The following is a 17967-nucleotide window of genomic DNA, read 5'->3' as shown; positions in this document are numbered from 1 at the left end:
GTTTAAAACCATCACCCCTCATTCTGTCACAGCGTGCCCTGCTAAAAGTCACTGAGATCCACACACGTACTGTCAGGAGCTTTGCTTTGTTGCACGAGCTCTCCCGCTGCCATCCTGGCCTTCTTGTGGCAGTGAAGTGAAGCCCATGAAGTGTGCCCGAGTGAAGAGTGCCCAGCCCCAGCCCAGAAGCAGTGACCTGCCCTAGAGTCTTCCTAAATCACAGCCCGAGCCTTCAGGTTCGGTCCTAAGGAGCTGCTGTGATGTGCGCACGTGGGCTGAGGTGACAAGGACCACAGGGCGCTGCCCCGCTACTGTACAAACTGAAGTATGCACATATGCTGCTTCCCTGCATACTCTGTGTAATTCTTCTGAACTGATTTCTCCCAAACAGAGCCTTACACCTGTGGAGCTTGTGGAATCCAGTTCCAGTTTTATAACAATCTCCTGGAGCACATGCAGTCCCATGCAGGTAAGCTGGGCACTTCAGTTCTGTGCTGCTGCCTGATGCTCACCCCTTTGTGTGTCAGTCTCTGTGCTCACCATTTCCAAAGCCCCAGTAACCTCATCTGCAGCAGAAAAGATCCTCAAAGGCTGGAGCACGTAGCAGTGGCTGACAGTGCAAGGCTCAGGGCATGCCATAAACCTCACTTCCTAGGGAGAGAGGAAATGTGCCATGCTAGCATAGAGCACATTACACTATTCATTCCCTTTATCCAACAAAATCTAGGGCACACTCAGTGCGTAAGCATTTGCAGGTCACTCCTACAGCAGATTAAATCCCTTCTGCAAAAAGGGTAGTTCTCATGGGAGCAAACAAAGCAAAACTGCTCGCAGGGCAGCAGAGCCTTTGCCCACACAAGTCCCTCTCCATGCCTGTGTCTCCTGGAGTTCTGCGAAGGACTGAAATGTGTTCCCAGCAGAAGAATTTGCTGTCTCAGCAGTTGTGTTCATTTCCTTCTCAGCTATCTACAAAAGAAAATTCCAAGGAGCAATTCCTCTGTGTTGTTTCTGAGGCACCTTTTTTGTTTTCTATCTCAGTACATAAGAGGTGACTTTAAAGTCTCAAAGCCAAAGCTGTTTCAAAGGCAGCATTCAGAATATTCAAAACCATAGGAACAAGGTATTTTTATAGTGGCAGAACTTTGTCGGTTTTTGACTCTTGAATGAAAATGCAAGTGAGTTAACACAGGTTTACAGATCAATTCACCTTTGACAGGCCTGTGTGCTCCAGACGGCTCTCTGGAGCAGCAGACGGCTGCTCTGTTGAGATTCGTGTTCAATGCTTGTATCTGCCCTCATGTTACAGGTAAGCCCTGAGCAGAGTGGCACAGGAGGATGAGTGGCTTGAGGATAGGCACGTTTTCCATTCTGTAACAGTAATTCTAATCAAAGTTCTTAATCTTGTTCTGTGATTTTGATAGTGTCCCTTGAGTTCTTCATCCATACAGTTCCTCGGTTCCAGTTCAGTTCTCATTGGCAAACCTTAGTGCAGGCTTTGTGTGTTGCTCAGCAGCTTTTCTGTCATCTTTGTAATGTAATGAAGAAACATTCAGGGTAATATGAGATGATGCGAGCATAAGCTGGTTGATGTGGAGTAATTGGACTTCATGTTACAGCTAGGAGCAGTGCAGCTCCTCTCAGAGTAGTAGCTGCCATCACTCCATGGTGTTGGGTTCTGCTCTTGCTGTTCGTCTCTGGCAATTCTTGCTTGCCTCCAGGCTGTGTCCTGAGCATCCTGTTCCTTCTTCTGGTCTCTGGTACTGAAATGCAGCATTTTGAAATGCAGCTCCTGATGAGGCTGAGTAGAGGAGCTGCAAAAGAGGGCTTGGGCTAGTGTCAAAAGAGGGGATGGCACTTCACTAGCAAGATGTGAGCTGTTGAAAACTTTAAACTAGTGCTCTCTGCAGTTTCTTCCTTCTCTTGGCCATTGGGCTTGTTCACCTGGGTCACTTTGGACACAGAAGGTGGCTGGAGGGGCAGGTATCTGTGATCTGACTCGTAACATTAGCAGGGATACATTAATGCTTAAATCCTCTCTCCCCAGCTCTGGATTCCTCTCGTTAAACTCCCTTTTCTCATCTCTCCCTGGTTTGTTTGTAATTTGTTATCTTCTGCTTGGCTGCTTCCTCCCAAATGTCTCACTGGTGCAAAGACAAGAAGACACTTGTCCATATCTTGTGTATTCAGCACATTCTCCAGGCATCCCAGAGGCTGCGGCTGTGGAAGCAGCCATCCCCGTCATGGCATCTCTGTGTTGATGCCTCCAGTCCTGTACTCCTGCCTCCTCCCTGGGGGGAGCAGCACCCTGTCCTCCAGATCTGTGCACTGGGGGCAAGGAGCATGGTACTTACTGCTCTGGGGTGAGAACAGAACAAAATGAAGAGGTGTGAAAGCTGCAGCGAGCTCTGGTGGGTTCTGGATATTGTACTTTAGCAGAGCAACAGCAGAGATCACACAGGGTTTGCAGTTAACTCTGCTGGCAGTTTGTTGCCTTTCAACCTGTCGGGGCATGGGGATTTCCATATCCAAGAAACAGCATTGTCACACCTCTGAAATCTGGGAGTGCAGAGACCTTGCAGTAGTCAGCAGAACTGGTGGCCCAGGGTCATCCACATACTGGGCACACTGACACAGTAGCGGTTTATACCAGTCCATATGCCTGGCTCAAGGAATGTTTCTTTATGGGTATGCCAGGTTGGATGGGGCTTGGAGCAAGGTGCTCTAGTGGAAGGCATCCCTGCCCGTGGCAGGGGTTAGAACTGGATGAGCGTAGGTCCCTTCCAACCAAACCAGTCTGTGATTCTGTGATTCCATGCAGAGATACAGAAAGCCTGTATGGGTCAAATACTCTTTCAGTTAATGTGTTCAGGCATCCAATTTGGCTTATCATGTCTGGTGCAAAGGGTTCATCTCTTCCAACTAAATGTGATGCATCTACTCAGCCTCTCGGAAGTGTCTGAAGCTGTTGGCCTTGAGGAGCAAAAGCAGGGATGTTCTGGCTCTGGAGTCACTCAGAGGGTTGAGCCTGGGGCTAGAAGGTAATAAGGAGAGATTATAGCTCCATAAAGCAGCTACACAGTGAGGAGAAGCAATTAGAATGTAAATTGGATGCTGAAAGGCAGAAATAGAACAGCAGAACACCAGGCAGAGGAATTTGTTCTGTAATTACACTGTACAATATACAGCTTTGACTCCCTTTAGAGTACTTTGTTCAGGTCGAGTGCTACCGTATAATGCCCTTTCTACAATCTAGAGCTACAGAATAGAAGGACGACTAGGCTGAACCTGGATTAAAGGATTGGAGGCATGAAGAGAAATTAAAGAACCATGATCTGTGTAGTTCACAGACTACCTGATAAGGAAGATGAGGCTGAAATACACAAATCTCATTAATGCCATATTGAATGCCAGCAGATATTTGTACGTAATAAATCCCCTATTAATATGAAACAGATAAAGAGTTAGGGGAGGAAATAGAGAGGGTTTCTTCCCTCACCCCTCGCTAAGACAAGGGCAGCCTGAACCATGAACAAAGTTAGGAAGCAACATCTAGCATTTTCCTTTGCCTGCCCACGGATGTTTGGAGTTGAGGATACTGATGGTGGTAGCTCAAGAGCAATTAGTCTGGGGAGATGCTGGGGGGAAAGTGATGTGTCATATCTAATCACTGGCAGTCACTGGAGCATCTCCTGCTCTTCAGGTCTCTTCCTCATCTGCAAGGATGGACCTCTTGCTGCAGTCTGAGCGTGGCAGTGCTCCCCAGGTACCAGCCATGACCAGTGGGTTCCCTGGGTTCATACAGTCCTCGAAGCAGTCCCAGAGTCACCCCTGGTTTGTCATGTCCTGAATCTCCTGGTGTTCCAGACTGTGGCCAAGGCAGTGCCCAGATGGAATAACGGTGCACTCTGTGAGTGTTCATCACAAGGTTTGTGAATGCCCCAGCAGTGAACATGCAGAGCTGCTCAAATCTGAGAGGACTTGCTTGTAAGGAAGAGAGCACTGGAGTTCGTCACATCATTGCTTGTCTCTAGATCCTGGCTGGTCTCCCTTCTCTTCTGGGTCACTGCCACACATGGGGAGCAATTTTATCCTCTCCAGTTTGTTCTGAAGGGCAGCCTAGTGTTGTGCCCAGCACCAGATTGACTTGGGCTGCAGAGCAAAGAACCTGTGTGTGCCTTAACAAGGCATTCCTGTAATTCCTGCTGTGCTGTCAGGAGTGCTGGGAAAGGATTTATTTCATTGAATCCTGATGTGCTGGTGTGCCTAGGATGTAGTTACTGCTGCCTGAGCTGGTCAGTGTGGACTTCCTGGAGAAGAAGTCATTGATTCCAGGTGAGTTTGGACCATGATGGATCTTGTACTACAAAAGGCATCTATTCTACCTGGGTGAATAATCGAATGAATCACATTGTTAAGCCTGTTTTGCACCACTGAGTGTAAAAAGAGCCCTAAGGGGCTACTTTGCAGCCTTTGTGTGTCTATCAGAGATGTCCAGAATTAGGCAAGATGACTACATCTGTGATGAGTAAAGGGCCTGTTTTGTTTTCTTTGCGTTTAATTCCATCCTTCTGTTCAGCCTGGTCATCAGTCTCTCCATCTTTCTCTTTCCTCTTCCACCTCTCTTCATTGTGCACTCTATTGCTGCTTCAGAGTCTACAGAGCAGTTTCATAGTGAAGCATACTAAGAAACTAGAAAGTTTCCTGTAGAGGGTGGAGAGAAGTTCTTGGGGCACAGGGGAGGAAAGGACATGGATACAATACAGGATTTACTGATTCTGCATTTCCTTGAAAGATCCCAGCAGGTTGGCAGCCAAAGTGTTTAGCCCTTAGCCCACTTACGTATATAGAATTGGGAGCATCAACCCAGAGACCCTGGAGCAGTTGGTATCTTTGCAGTCATAGGGAGGGACAATCTTTGGTCACACTCCAGGAACCTGGGGGGGTTTCCTTCTTGTTTCCAGTCTAAGGCAGCAGAGAGCAGCCTGAGAGGAGGTTCACCTCAGCAGTGAAGAACAGGGAAGCCACCTGCAATGCAGAAAGGGCAGTGAGGCAGAAGGATAAATGTTTGTTACACCCCCTTTCATTTTGAAAGCAAGCAAATTGCACAGGTCAGGCTGCACAAGGACCATCTAGTCCTGATGTGCAGCTCCAGTTACGGGGAGACATTTTTCCGTGAGTGCTGAGTGCATCTATGCCACTGATGCACAGAATAAGCCCTTGTCATGCAGCCCCATTTTGGGAGTCCACAGGCTTTGAAAGGTTTCTGACAGTACTGTGCCAGCTCAGTGGCAACTGCTTAAAAGCTACAGAGAATGTAGTAGATTGTTGTGACCTTAAGTGAAGGGGACCAGAAATAAATGCTATGCAGATGGATACTGTTTCCCCTTCTTTGTGCTTTAAGCCTTATTACCTTGTGCGTCTAACACCTCCCTGTCTCTTGCCCCGCAGCTGACAACGAGAACAATATTGCCTCTAGCCAGCCCAGATCACCTCTAGCTGTTGTAGAAGAGAAGTGGAAACCCCAGCTCCAAAGAAATAATGTCAACAACAGTAAGTAGCAGTGTTTGCTCTTCCATCCTGGGCTTTCCTGTCCACTTGGAACAAGTGACTGTCAGGGTGCAGCAGTGGTGGGCATTGCACAAGGCTCTCATCTTGCCTAAGTGCACTTGATTTCATCCCTAATTCATGTACTCCCCTGCAGAGCAGAGCACCCATTCCCATTGCAGGAGGGCTCATACGCAAAAAGTTCTGTGAGCCGTGGGGAGGTGGTTGGAAAGGTTTGTAGGGAAGATGCATTTGGTAACTCCTGGAAAAAGTTAACTTCTAAGCCAGGGTCAGAATTCCCAGGCCCAACCTGGAGATGAAAGACTAGTCCAGTTGTCATGGTGTGACATAGGCATAATCTGTCAGTCCCTGTGCTAGCAGGCAGCCAGGGTCTGATTTATCCCCAGTTCATCCTCTGAGCTTCCCCACAGAAAAAGGTAAAATACAGTCCTGTAGGAAATCAGTTCCAAAGCACCTGAGCTGAGCAGCCTGGGGGAAGGGTGATACAAAAACATGGGGCTTTTGTGTGCTGGTATGGCCAAAAATGACATTCACATTGCCCGAAATCAACCACAAATGTGGGGTGTTGGAGTTCAGAGGAGAAAATGGAAAGTGGAGCTCCAGCACTGCTGGAGGTGGTGCAGGAAGTTGTATGCTTCACTGAAAGGCTCAGATGACAAACTAGGGAAGATGTCCAGTTTTCCAGCTGGGCTAAGCTGTGACCACCAGCCCTTAGACATGGATAGCAAATGGCAGTCATGATTATAACTTAGGCACTTCCTCAGTGAACACCACAGGGATGGCATTGGTTAAGGCACTGGATTGTGAATAGATAGTGTGTGCTCTGTCTCAGGCCCCACACCAGGGACAGCATGCAGACAAGCCCCTTGCTGCTCCAAGCAAAGAGCAAGGCCTGTCCCTTTGCTGAACAGAAGGGTTCCTCTGTCCAGAAATCCTTGGGGGAAGAAGTCCATGTTGGAGATGTCTCTACCATCATCTGGGCATGTTCTGCCTCTTTGGGTCTCTGAGAACTGTTTTGTGACTCCCTCCTCTCTCCTGCTGTAGAGGAGCAATGCTCATCTGGTGCTTTCTCTCCCTCCTTGTATTTCACTGCAGCGTCCGCGAGCGGTTCAGTAGGGAACAGCGCGATCCCGGAGAAGGAGCGGCAGAACATTGCCGAGAGGCTCCTGAGGGTGATGTGCACTGACCTGGGGGCTCTGAGCGTGGTGAGCGGGAAGGAATTCATCAAGCTAGCACAGACCCTGGTGGATAGTGGCGCTCGCTATGGTGCCTTTTCCGTCACCGAAATCCTTGGCAATTTCAACACACTGGCTCTGAAGCATTTGCCTCGGATGTACAACCAGGTGAAGGTGAAGGTAACCTGTGCGCTGGGCAGCAACGCATGCCTGGGTATTGGCGTCACTTGTCACTCACAGAGCATCGGCCCCGATTCCTGCTACATCCTCACAGCTTATCAGGTGGAAGGCAACCACATCAAGAGTTACGTCCTGGGAATTAAGGGTGTAGACATTCGAGATAACGGTGATTTTATCCACCACTGGGTCCAGAACGTGCTCTCAGAGTTTGTGATGTCAGAGATCAGGACAGTGTATGTCACAGACTGCAAAGTCAATTCCTCTGCGTTCTCCAAGGCAGGCATGTGCTTGCGCTGTTCAGCCTGTGCCTTGAACTCAGTGGTGCAGAGTGTGCTCAACAAGCGAACACTACAGGCCCGCAATATGCACGAAGTGATCGAGCTCCTGAATGTCTGTGAAGATCTGGCGGGATCCACAGGCCTCTCAAAGGAGACTTTTGGCTCCCTGGAAGAGACCTCCCCCCCGCCCTGCTGGAACTCGGTCACCGACTCCCTGCTGCTCGTCCACGAGCGCTACGAGCAGATCTGTGAGTTCTACAGCAGGGCCAAGAAGATGAACCTCATCCAAAACCTGAACAAACACCTGCTCAGCAACCTGGCAGCTATTTTGGCTCCGGTGAAGCAGGCGGTGATAGAGCTGAGCAACGAGAGCCGGCCCACCTTGCAGCTGGTACTGCCCACCTACGTCAAACTGGAGAAACTGTTCACTTCCAAAGCTAACGATGCTGGCGTGGTCAGCAAACTCTGCCACCTCTTCTTGGAGGCGCTGAAGGAGAACTTCAAAGTTCATTCGGCACACAAGGTAGCCATGATCTTAGACCCTCAGCAGAAGCTGCGGCCCGTCCCACCGTACCAGCATGAAGAGATCATTGGCAAGGTCTGTGAGTTGATCAATGAGGTGAAAGAGTCCTGGGCAGAAGAAACAGAATTTGAACCTTCAACCAAGAAGCCTCGGTCAGCAGGGGAAGCCACAGCAGCTCAGGAAGAAGATTGGTTTGGGAAAAATGAAGTCTATGATTATTTGCAAGAACCTCTCTTCCAGGCCACCCCTGACCTGTTTCAGTACTGGTCATGTGTTACTCAAAAGCATACAAAACTAGCCAAGCTAGCCTTTTGGCTCTTAGCAGTGCCTGCTGTTGGTGCCAGAAGTGAATGTGTAAATATGTGTGAGCAGGCTCTCTTAATCAAAAGGAGACGGCTACTCAGTCCAGAAGACATGAACAAACTCATGTTTTTGAAGTCCAACATGCTTTAAGACTTTTAATTAAAACAAAACTTTAAAACACTGTTCCAAACAAAGAAAAAAAGAATTTTAAGTTCTAAACACTGTGGACCTCATTATGAATGCCCCTGGAAACCAAGTGCTTTTTTATATATATATAAAAATATAAATATATATAAAATTAAGTTTGAAAGGAAAGCTGAGCACGTGAGAGAGACAGCCCTCTGCCAGGAACGTGCTCCTTTCCCTAGATAGTGTGTGGACTTGACAGACTTTCTAATGTTTTCAAGTGGGCAGACGAATGGGAGGCTGATGTTCTAAAGTCTTCAGGCAGCTGAGATCTAAAGTGACTTGAAGTTTCTTTTGTTTCTCCTCCACCCCACCTTTCCTCTTGTCCCCTGGGCCATCTTGCCATGGATAATCAGACTACATTGAACAGACCAGTTCTGCACTGGACTTTGCTCCTTTGAATAACTGTACACCTTGAGGGCTTTTGTCTGCAGCCTTCTTGACACACAGTGCATGTTGTCAGGGCAGCTGTGTTTTCTGAACACCAGTGTCTTTAGAAGTCAGGAAGGGAGACTGCAAGGGTTTATTTTACTTTAATTTTAACTTTTTCATACACTTTTTTTCCAAAAAACAAAAGTTACTCTTCTGTCTCCACTCCCAGATTTAACACCTTAGCTAATGATTCTGATTTAAACCTAAGAGAAAGGGTTCATGGCAGAAAATGGCTGTAACTCTTATGTTTCTTGGATTTCTTTTTTTACAGCATGGTTTGTTCTCTGAATTCCCAGTAATGAGCTTCTCTGAATTTTGGACTTCAGGCACTCTCAGACTTGTTCTAGAGTAGCCCATTTGCGATTAAATAATATCCTTATGGGGAAGCACAGCAGTTGTTAAGATGGCAAAACTAGAAAACAGAAAAAGCAAGCAAGTAGTGACAGCACAGCGCCCTGCGGGCCACCAGCAAGCTTGTCAGGGTCTGCCAGCTGCCATTGAGAACCCTTGTACCTAAACCTGTAGTAGAAAAGCTTGTCAACACACACGACTCAAAACAGCCTTCACAGGGCCAAGGACACACCAAGGTGTATGAGTTTTCAGGGGAGCAAAGATCATGTTTTGTCAAACTGGGGTTTGAAGGAGGCTTAGAGAAGTGCATGGGCTCAATGATCCTTCTGAATGTAAGTGCTCCTGATTGAGTGCGAAGAATATCTTCCCATTTAGTTTGGAATGGTTTCCTCTTGTAGCACGAATGTCTTTTTGATACCTACAGTGCATTACACTACTTGTTATGTTGCTGAATCGTTCTGGCTAGGAAGGCCACAGGCCCTTAAAAGTTCACACTTACTGGCTCACCCCAAATGCAATTAGAGATCATCATAACACAGAAACATCTCAGTCACTCTGCTGGTCATGAGGCCAGCACTCTGCTGTGTCCAGTGCCTGTAGGCACAGTCCGTGGGTGGCTGGATGGGGTCTCTGCTGTGAGGTTTGGTGCCTCTCAGACAATTCCTAAATTCTGGTGCCAAACAGTTAATTTTTCATCCCTGGGACTTGTATCCCGGAGGCAAATTGAAGCAAATTCTTACTTTTGAAGTAGTCTCTCCAATTCCAGTAGTGTCCCCTGGGGCTGTGGTCACAGTGGCCACAGAGCAGCATTGGGCTCGCTGCAGGCTGGAGCCCTTCAGCAGCACAGGGGGTTTCTGGTTGCTGACAACACAGTGTTGAGACTGGGGTCCCCATTGAAGTGCTGCTATTGGATAGTTGTTAAACCAAGATCCCACCTGCCAAAACCAGGACAGAACAGAAGGTGCAAGTCCCAAGACATGAGAAATGTCAAACGCAATCTCTCAGGCTTTGTGTGCAGATGCCTTGAACCTGACAGGCACTGACTGATTCACTGCTATGGGGCTCAGGCAGGGGAACAGGTTGCATGCTGGAGACCATCCCTAGGTCAGGGTCACTGAGGATGGCTCTTTGCACCCAGCTCTTACCCTTTTCAGCCTAGAAATGGGACCTACTGTTGACTTGAGTCTAGCCTTTGGGTTGACCTCTCAGCACTGTTACTGGCATCAGGGCAAAACTTGGTGTCTCCTAAGTGTAAGTCTTATAAGAGAGTCTGAGCCCCGCTGGCAGCTGCAGTGCTGGAGGGCAAGCTGCCAAGGCTGAGGCACTTGGACATCTTATTTCTCTGGCAGTGGCTTTTGCCGATGGAGGTGTTCTCTTCTTGCTGGTTTTATTTCCTCCCATACAAATCCTGCCTGCCCAGTACCAGCTGGACCTGTCATAACACATCTGTTTGCATTGGCAGTGCAGGAGAAACCTATAGCAAACAATAAGTAAGTCTCAAACTACAAACAAAAAACCCTAAGTGAGATGCGTGCCCATTACAAAGCATTTGTGCTGTGCTGCTGGTCCCACTGGAAAGCACAAGGTATCCTGCAGCAGGGAAGCTTGGCTGGAGGATGAATCCAAAGCAAGATGGGGCTACAAAGTGTGTGCCATGCGGCTCAGCTGTGGGCAGAAATGGGGACAGGATGTGTAGTTCTTTCTCCTAGTAGCACTTCCATCTTTGTGCTTGGTTCACCTGAGAACCACTCACAGGCTCTTTGATGCTCAGGTGAATGTGCAAACCCCTTGTGTTCCTTTGCAATGAAAGCTCCGAACCCCAACACTCCTTTGTTAAGGGACAGGCTGGTAACTTCTGTGGGATTTGTCAGCTCAGGCTTGTTGTGTTGTCTCTCTGCAAGGCATTAAGGGTGGGAGAGTGGACAAAGCAGAGTTAGCCCAGTTTTAGAACCCTGGAATTGAGGAGGAGGTAAAACTGCAGCCGTTTGTGTGAGCATTTGGTGCCAGGCTGAGCACAGAGTGAGCCAGGGTGTGCACACAGGAACGCCGCAGCCACCCTCAGCTCCCAGCCCATCTCCCTTCCCCTTCCTACAGTGTGGTTTGGGTGTCAGATCTGGAGTTTCCTTGCTGTGACAACCAAAGAGAGGGACTGAGTGGCCCTCTCCCCCATCCTAGTAACTGCTCCCTCTCAGGCAGCTTTGGTTATAGTTGCACTAATGATGGCTCTTGAGCAAACACACAGCAGTGCCTGGTAGATGAGGTTCTTCCAAAGACTTAAAACCTCATCTTAGCAGCTAAAATGCAAGATAAAACCTAAAGCCCTAAAGTGGAGCAATCTGGAAAGGTGGTGAGGAGCTTGCCCCTTCTCCAGGGACCTGGTGGAAGAAGCTGCAGATTTTAATGAGTCTTAAACACGGTTACAGGGTGTGGAGCTCAGAGGAGCTGTTCATGCTGTGTCTGCTCACAGGCTTTGTTCAATGTACTTCATTAAAAGGGGAGAAGCACATCTGGAGCACATCTCTTTATCCTAGATGCCAAGTTTTTGTTCCTATTTCTCTTTTCTGCTCATTGGTTTTGCATTCTAGGGAGCATAGATACTTCACCCAGGTTTGAATTTTGGAAGCTCTTAAACTTTCCAAGTTACTGCAACCCAAACTGTTCTATTGTTTGATTCTATGCTCGCTCGGTGGCACGGAGCAACACTTCTGCCTTAGGAGCATTGCCTTTCCTGGGGTGGGAGATGGAGAGGAGAGGAGAGGGTCTCTTTGTTCAGCAGGGGTGTCATGAGCTCTCTTTGAGTTGGAAGGAGAAGTCCTCAGAATTGGGATCATCGTCTGGTGGGTCATGCTGGCAATTTGCCTTCTCCTTGTTTCCTTTACTCACACTTGGGGAATGTGTTGGGATACAAATGGTGTATGTGTTCTCCAGGCATTCATTTATTTCTGCTGCTTACTCTGTGCCTGACCTTACAGACTTCTCTTTCTGAACTTGACAGTTTGCTTTGGGAGGGGTTATGATCTACACATGGGGAGAAGATGAACTGTAAAGAATGAAGGGCTTTCCAGGCCTGTCTGAAGATCCTTGTGGATCCTTAAGAAAGTGGTATACAACGGCAGAGCTCTTCAAAACAGAAGCTGTTTCTGTGTGAGTGCAGCAGCCAGGGAGGCAGTGGAGAACACGGAGCCCAGATTAGTCTCCCGTGTCTGTCTCTTCTCCCCATGTCTCCAGCAGTTGTGTTCTGGCTGGCACGATGGGCTTGGTGTCTTGGCTTGGGTTGGTTTCAGATGGAAGCGAACTTCCCTTTTGTCAAAGCTCTGCTCTAAGGAAGCTGATGTGGTTGTATCTGAGCTAGTGCAATCTGGAAAACTTCCTGTGAAAGCCGACTGTGGGCTCAGGTTTTGTCTTAATTCAGTTGTTAGTTGCTGGTTAAAGCAGTTTAACTTGGTTTAAGCATCCTCAAGAGCCGCCTGCACTGGTTGAACTGCGCTTGCTGGGTGTTCTCCCCTGCTGAGCCGAGAATACGTCCAGAAGCAGCTCAGGGAGTCGGGACCCTTATGTGAATTTTGCAACTGAAGTTGTGTCGGATACTTGCGCAGCTCGGGAGCAGCTGGGAATAGAGGGGAGGCGCTTCTGGAAGTGGCTTGAGCTCTGAGCTGTGGTGTCTGAGTTAACACTGTTCACGGAGATGTCTCAGGGTGGTTGGTTTGTTTTTCTCCAACTGCTTGCAATAACATGCATGGTTTAACAGGAGAGGAAATTACCACATATGCTTGTACTGGGGGATGAGTCCTCTGAGCTATACCCAGTCTGAGGAACCATCTCCACCTTCTGTACTCCCTATAGACAAGCCAGGACATGGTTTTACACAGGAGCAGGGTGACTGAGACCCTGTGCTGCTGCCTGCATCCAGACAGCTCCGAGCTGCTGATAAGTCACAAGACGGTAAAAGAGTGGCCAAAAAAGTTATTCAGAGGCTGGGAGGAAAGACTCTGATCAATAACTGCGTCTCTCTGGCTAAAGGAGGTGGAGAGGAGCTCCTGGGAGCATCCAGAGGGAGCACACACAGGGAGGGACAAGTTGTTCCCTATGGAATAACTGGGAGTAACGGGATGAAAATAAACAAAATGACACTAAAAGCAGGTTCTGGGAAACCTTTTCAGGCAGGAGAAATCTGCTTTATCTGGGAGGAGTCTGGCTCTTGAGCCCTGTCATTTAAAACAAGGCTGTACAGCTCCCTAGAGCACGCTCCGGAACGCATAAGGCTGCCTTTGGCCTTGCCAAGAGAAAAGAGACTGGATGTAGAGGTGGGAAATGCTGGTTCTGCATGATAGGTCCAGGAGGGTTCACAGAGCATCTCCCTCCCCGTCCTCCCACCCTTCCCAGCACTCCCAGGTTTCCAGGTTAACCAGGTTTCATAAAGGAGGGAGGGAGCTGACCACAGGGACAGAGGGGAAAACACCAGTTGAGTTATCGTCAGCCCTTACAGTGGAGGAATCAGGGTGTGGGGAGAGCACTCACCATTTTGCTGCTGCTGCTGCTGTGCATTTTCTGTGCTACACCATGATCTTAAATCTATGGGATCCATTGGGAATGCCCAGAAACATCGTCTGAGTCACAGTGTTTGGGGGGGGGTATTTCTGAAGATGTGGCTCTTTAGCAATAAGAATTCCCTTTTCACAGTGCATGGGAGCTGTCCCTGTGCCACTGGTTATCCTCTTCCTGGCGCTCTGGGAATGTCCCTCCGGAAAACAATAAGATCCAGAGAGGTGAAGGCAAGGACAGCTCCACATTGGAAGAGCTGTGGGATCGTTTGCTTATGCTAGGCCAGAAATGGTGAACCAATGAGTGTATTGCCCTGAAATCTAATTTTATATGTTTAATGTCTGGGGGAGTTCTGTTTAATTTTGGTTCCTGTTTAGCTGGTTAGTTGGGGTTTATACTACTCCTGTTAGAGTCCTTGGGTTTGTAACTTGACGGGAGGGTTTTGCTCATGTTGGACAACGGTGCCTCCAGTGGAGCCTTCGGGGTTTCATGATCTGTAGGCAGCTGATGTTGAGTTCCGAATAGCTTCTGGAGTCATGGAAATGGCTCACTGATGCACAACATCAAGCACTGACTGAAAGGATTTTCTTCCTTCCCATTGTTGTTCCCCTTGCTGACCCCATCACTGGCAGTGGTCAGCACCTCTTGGTACCAGTGAGCAGTGCAGCCTTAGCGGTAGGAGTATTTCACAGTGGAGTCGATGGGTACAGAAATGTCAACCCTTTGCTTTCTGCAACCAAAGTTCCTTACAAAGACACTTCCAGCCTCATCAGCCTTGAACGTTCTCGGTGTTCTGGCGGTTCTTGCGTTGCTCTCTGCAGTGTCTGTGGGTAGGATGGATTGGATTTTCCAGTGGGCTAGGGGGTGGGAGATGGGATCATTTCCTTGCTATCAATGGAGAAGGACCTTTCCACTCGAAGAAGGAAGGAGCAGCAGTTTTAGGAGCTGTGTTCCTCCATCCCTTTAAACTTATTGGGGCTTTAATGTTATTTTGTATAAATTAATTAAAAGGGAAACCAGTAGTGGACGAACTGAACCATTTGGGACAGGTGACGAGCAGGGATGCACATCATCCAGACCACGGCTCCGGGTCCACGCCGTAGCTAGGAAGTGTCCTGCCAACAACCCCACCCACCAGGAAACCCCTGAAGCTGCTCCTGGGGCGCGTGTTCCCTTCTCCCCCCTCCTGTCGGGAGCCGAGTTCTTGGCGTTCCACCGAGCAGCCGCGGAACGTTCCGTTGTCCCGTCCCTCCTCCCGCAGTGACTCGTGTGTCCCCTTCCCCTGTGTAGCTGCAGATGTTCAAGGCAATACCCCGGGCGCAGGCGCGCGCCTCCGCGTGCGAGCGTGAGCCCCTCCTGTCAGCATCGTGAAAAAAGACAAAAAAAAGAAATAGACAAAAAAATATACAAAAAAAAAATATCTTTTTTAGGCCAGAGTTTTCTACAGGTATTAATGAATATTTTTCTTAATCCTTATAAGTTTTATGTGTTTAATATTTCTTAATACCGGTAGCATTAATTTATACTTTTGTAGCAACACAATATTTTTATAAACCGCCACCGCTGGCTTTGTCTTCATAAAGGGGAAACGCGGGGCCCTGCCCGCGCGGTACCATGTACTGTATTTAAAAGGTTATCTAATGTCACACTTGCTGTGTTAATAAACAAAACAAAACCTGTTTGAAGTCTCATGTATTGTTGGTGTGGATCAAATGACTCAATAGAGAGCAATATTGCACGGGGTTGAGTTGCTGATTTCATTGTGAGATACGAACGCTTGAGGCCAACTCAAGTTCTGGGGTTGTTTTTTTTTCTCTATAGGATTTTGTTTCGTTTCTGTTTCGTTTCGTTTTGGTTTGTGGTTTTTTTTTTTTACAGCTCAATAAATTCAGTGCTGTTTGAAACTTAGACTGACGTCAAATGAAAAGGATTCTTAAAGGAAAAAACGAAATCAAGGTGTTTAAATGTTGCTGTTTTTACAAGTCTGTTGCTGTCTGAATGGAAATATTCCACAAGAGAGGAGGAATAGTTCCACTTAGGTTCCAACCGGGCCGAGCGCTCCAGGCCAGAGCTCGGTCCTTTGGAGATCTCTTAGAGACATGTTTCTGCAACATTCTTTTCAGAGTTGATGCCAAGGCAGAAGACAAACTGTAACTGTAAGAAAGCATCCGTTGCTTGAGGATTTTCATGTCAGTGTTGTATTTATGGTTTTACAATAAAACAACCTTTAGGAAAAAAAAGAAAGAAGTCTCTGGGGTTTTCTATTTATCAAGCCCATGAACGGGGCATCACCCAGTGCCGAGGGTCTTGTGAAGAGGGAGAACATCACTTGCAGTGACCTGAATCTCTGGTGGAGCTCATCAGCTGTAGAACTCTATGGTGGGCTTCTCCCCACTTCCCTCATGCTTCCTGAGCCCCTGGGAGCGTTCACCAGAGCATCTCCTGTCTCACACTTGGGTGCCCATGCAGTGACCCTGCGCCTCTCACCAGTGACACATTGCTGTGTAGCAGACATGGACATGGGGCACTTGGCCGGCTGAAGCGGGGTTTGGTGTGTTGCACCCACACCAGCAGGACAGGTTCAGCTCCGCTGCTCTCACACTGCTATAGCTGTGCAAGCTGATGCTGGTCAGGCTGGACTCACACGTCCACCCTTCTGCCCAGCACGGTCAGGTCCACCCACGACCTTGCTTTCACCCAGGAGAGGCATTTGGGCACTGAGCAGGAGCCAGGCGGGCTCAGTCCCCTTGGCACCTGTTCATGATGCCACAACACCAAGGGGCTGAGACAGCTTCACGCAGAGGCTGTGTCAGCCTTGACCTGCACCAGTGCCTGCCAGGGTCACAGAGTGCTGGTGAGTGGGACACGGGCAGTTCCACACACAGGAACACGGCTTTGCTGATGTTGTCTGGAGCTCCAAGACCCCCAGACCAGAAATGACCAGGGAATTGTCCCAACTGGAGCAAGAACTTGGGGCGGACCAGGCCCACCGCTGGAGAATCCAAGGTATGTTGTTGTCTGTCACCTTTCTTTGGTCTGTTGTGGTATCCTTTTGAGGTTTTCTAACCTTGCACCATAACCTGCCCCAAAGAGAACAAGAAAAAAACCCAAACCTTTGCTTGAGAATCAGGTAATTTGTAGTAAAGCTCTTAGCTGGGGAAACAAAACCCAAAGACATAGAATGACATTGCGTCTGGCAACTGGATAATTGCTCTGGGCTAGTGGTCAAGTGTGAAGATAAACCAGACTAATAAATACACCTCTCAGGATGTAACAGAACGGCTGTAGCTTTGCAGTAGATTTGATGGAAAAGTGATTTCAGCAAGCAGTAAGATCCGATGCTCTCACATCCCAGGTGGGAGTTAGGATTTGGTTGAAGGTCTGAATACTTGAAGTGGATAATACATGGCCAAAAGGCGTAGAGGATAAAGGACAGTGCTCCTGGGCATGCCGCTGTCTCTAAATTGTCCTTTTTGCTAGATCCATTTTAAAGGATAAATGAGATTGCAAATGAAACAAGAGGCTTAAGTTAATCCTGTTTTTTCTCCTGGTTCACCAACTTCTGTCCTATGAGGACACAATGACTTGAACCTTAGTAAATAAAGGAAATAGTAGCTCAGGGCTCAGGCTCTGCTGGAGGTATCCCAGAGGTGCCTCTAAAATCAGGACTGATGAATTTAAAAGCAAATTTAACCATCTCTGATCTTCAGCAATTTGCCTGCCTTGGTGTTCCATTGATCCTGAGATCCTGTCTGTGGGAGCACAGTGAGGAGCAGGGAGCATCAGCCTCCTATCTCTGTACTTGTGTGTGTGGTGTCCATGCGCCCCTTGAAGGTGCGGGTGAACAGAACATCCTGGCCCACACCATGGCACGCAACATCCCTGTCCTGCTAGCTGCAACTTGTGCCTCTTGCTCCTTCTCCATCACCCGCCTCCGCAAGGTGATGCTCGGCTGCTCCTTAAGGAGCGGGGCTGTGGGAGACAAGGGGAGTCCCACTGCCCGCAGGGGGGTGAACAGCGCAGGCCCAGAGCTCATGGCCAGGCTCAACAAGAGTCCAGGTCCTGGGGATGAGGCAGGGCTGAGGCCAATGTGCAGCTCAGGGCTGGGATCTGGTGAGGGTGGCCCAGGTCAGACACAGCCCAGCAGTCGCTGGTCAGGTCCATGGTGATGGGACGGGATGGAAGTGGAGCTGGGCAGTCTGCGGTCAGAGCTCACATCTGGTCACGGGCACATCTGCAGCTGAGCTGGAGACTTCCTCCAGCTCTGGACAGGGACTGAAGGTCCAGAGCTGAGCAGAAAAGGGGCTCTGGGGGCACAGGCTGGGAGTAGATGAACCCCCCGGTGAGGCTGGTCAGGGCCACTAAGATGTATCAATGCCCTTGAGCCCCTGAGAGGCTCAGGCTGAGCTGGACAATGCTCCTTGTCCAAGCT

At 48.7% G+C, this 17967-nt stretch overlaps 1 protein-coding gene across 6 annotated transcripts in view; it reads left to right on the top strand.

Annotated features, from left to right (window-relative positions):
* The window catches only part of ZNF618 (zinc finger protein 618), a 148440-nt gene extending 140114 nt beyond the window's left edge, over positions 1–8326 (top strand). For 5 of the 6 annotated variants that reach the window (XM_062616052.1, XM_062616050.1, XM_062616049.1 and 2 more), the window contains 3 exons: positions 392–469; positions 5449–5550; positions 6661–8326. In XM_062616052.1, the coding sequence (XP_062472036.1) occupies positions 392–469; positions 5449–5550; positions 6661–8174 (1694 nt within the window). In that variant the 3' untranslated portion in view covers positions 8175–8326. The remainder of the gene's footprint in view (positions 1–391; positions 470–5448; positions 5551–6660) is intronic. The other variant, XM_062616048.1, reaches the window with a different exon arrangement.
* The last annotated feature ends 9641 nt before the right edge of the window (positions 8327–17967 follow it).

This window comes from Pezoporus occidentalis, unplaced genomic scaffold (genome assembly GCF_034315485.1).
Source record: "Pezoporus occidentalis ecotype Australia unplaced genomic scaffold, CSIRO_AGI_Poc_V1 ctg187, whole genome shotgun sequence".
Lineage (NCBI taxonomy): Eukaryota > Metazoa > Chordata > Aves > Psittaciformes > Psittacidae > Pezoporus > Pezoporus occidentalis.
Note: the sequence above shows the minus strand (reverse complement) of the source record. Positions and strands in the feature narration are given on the sequence as shown.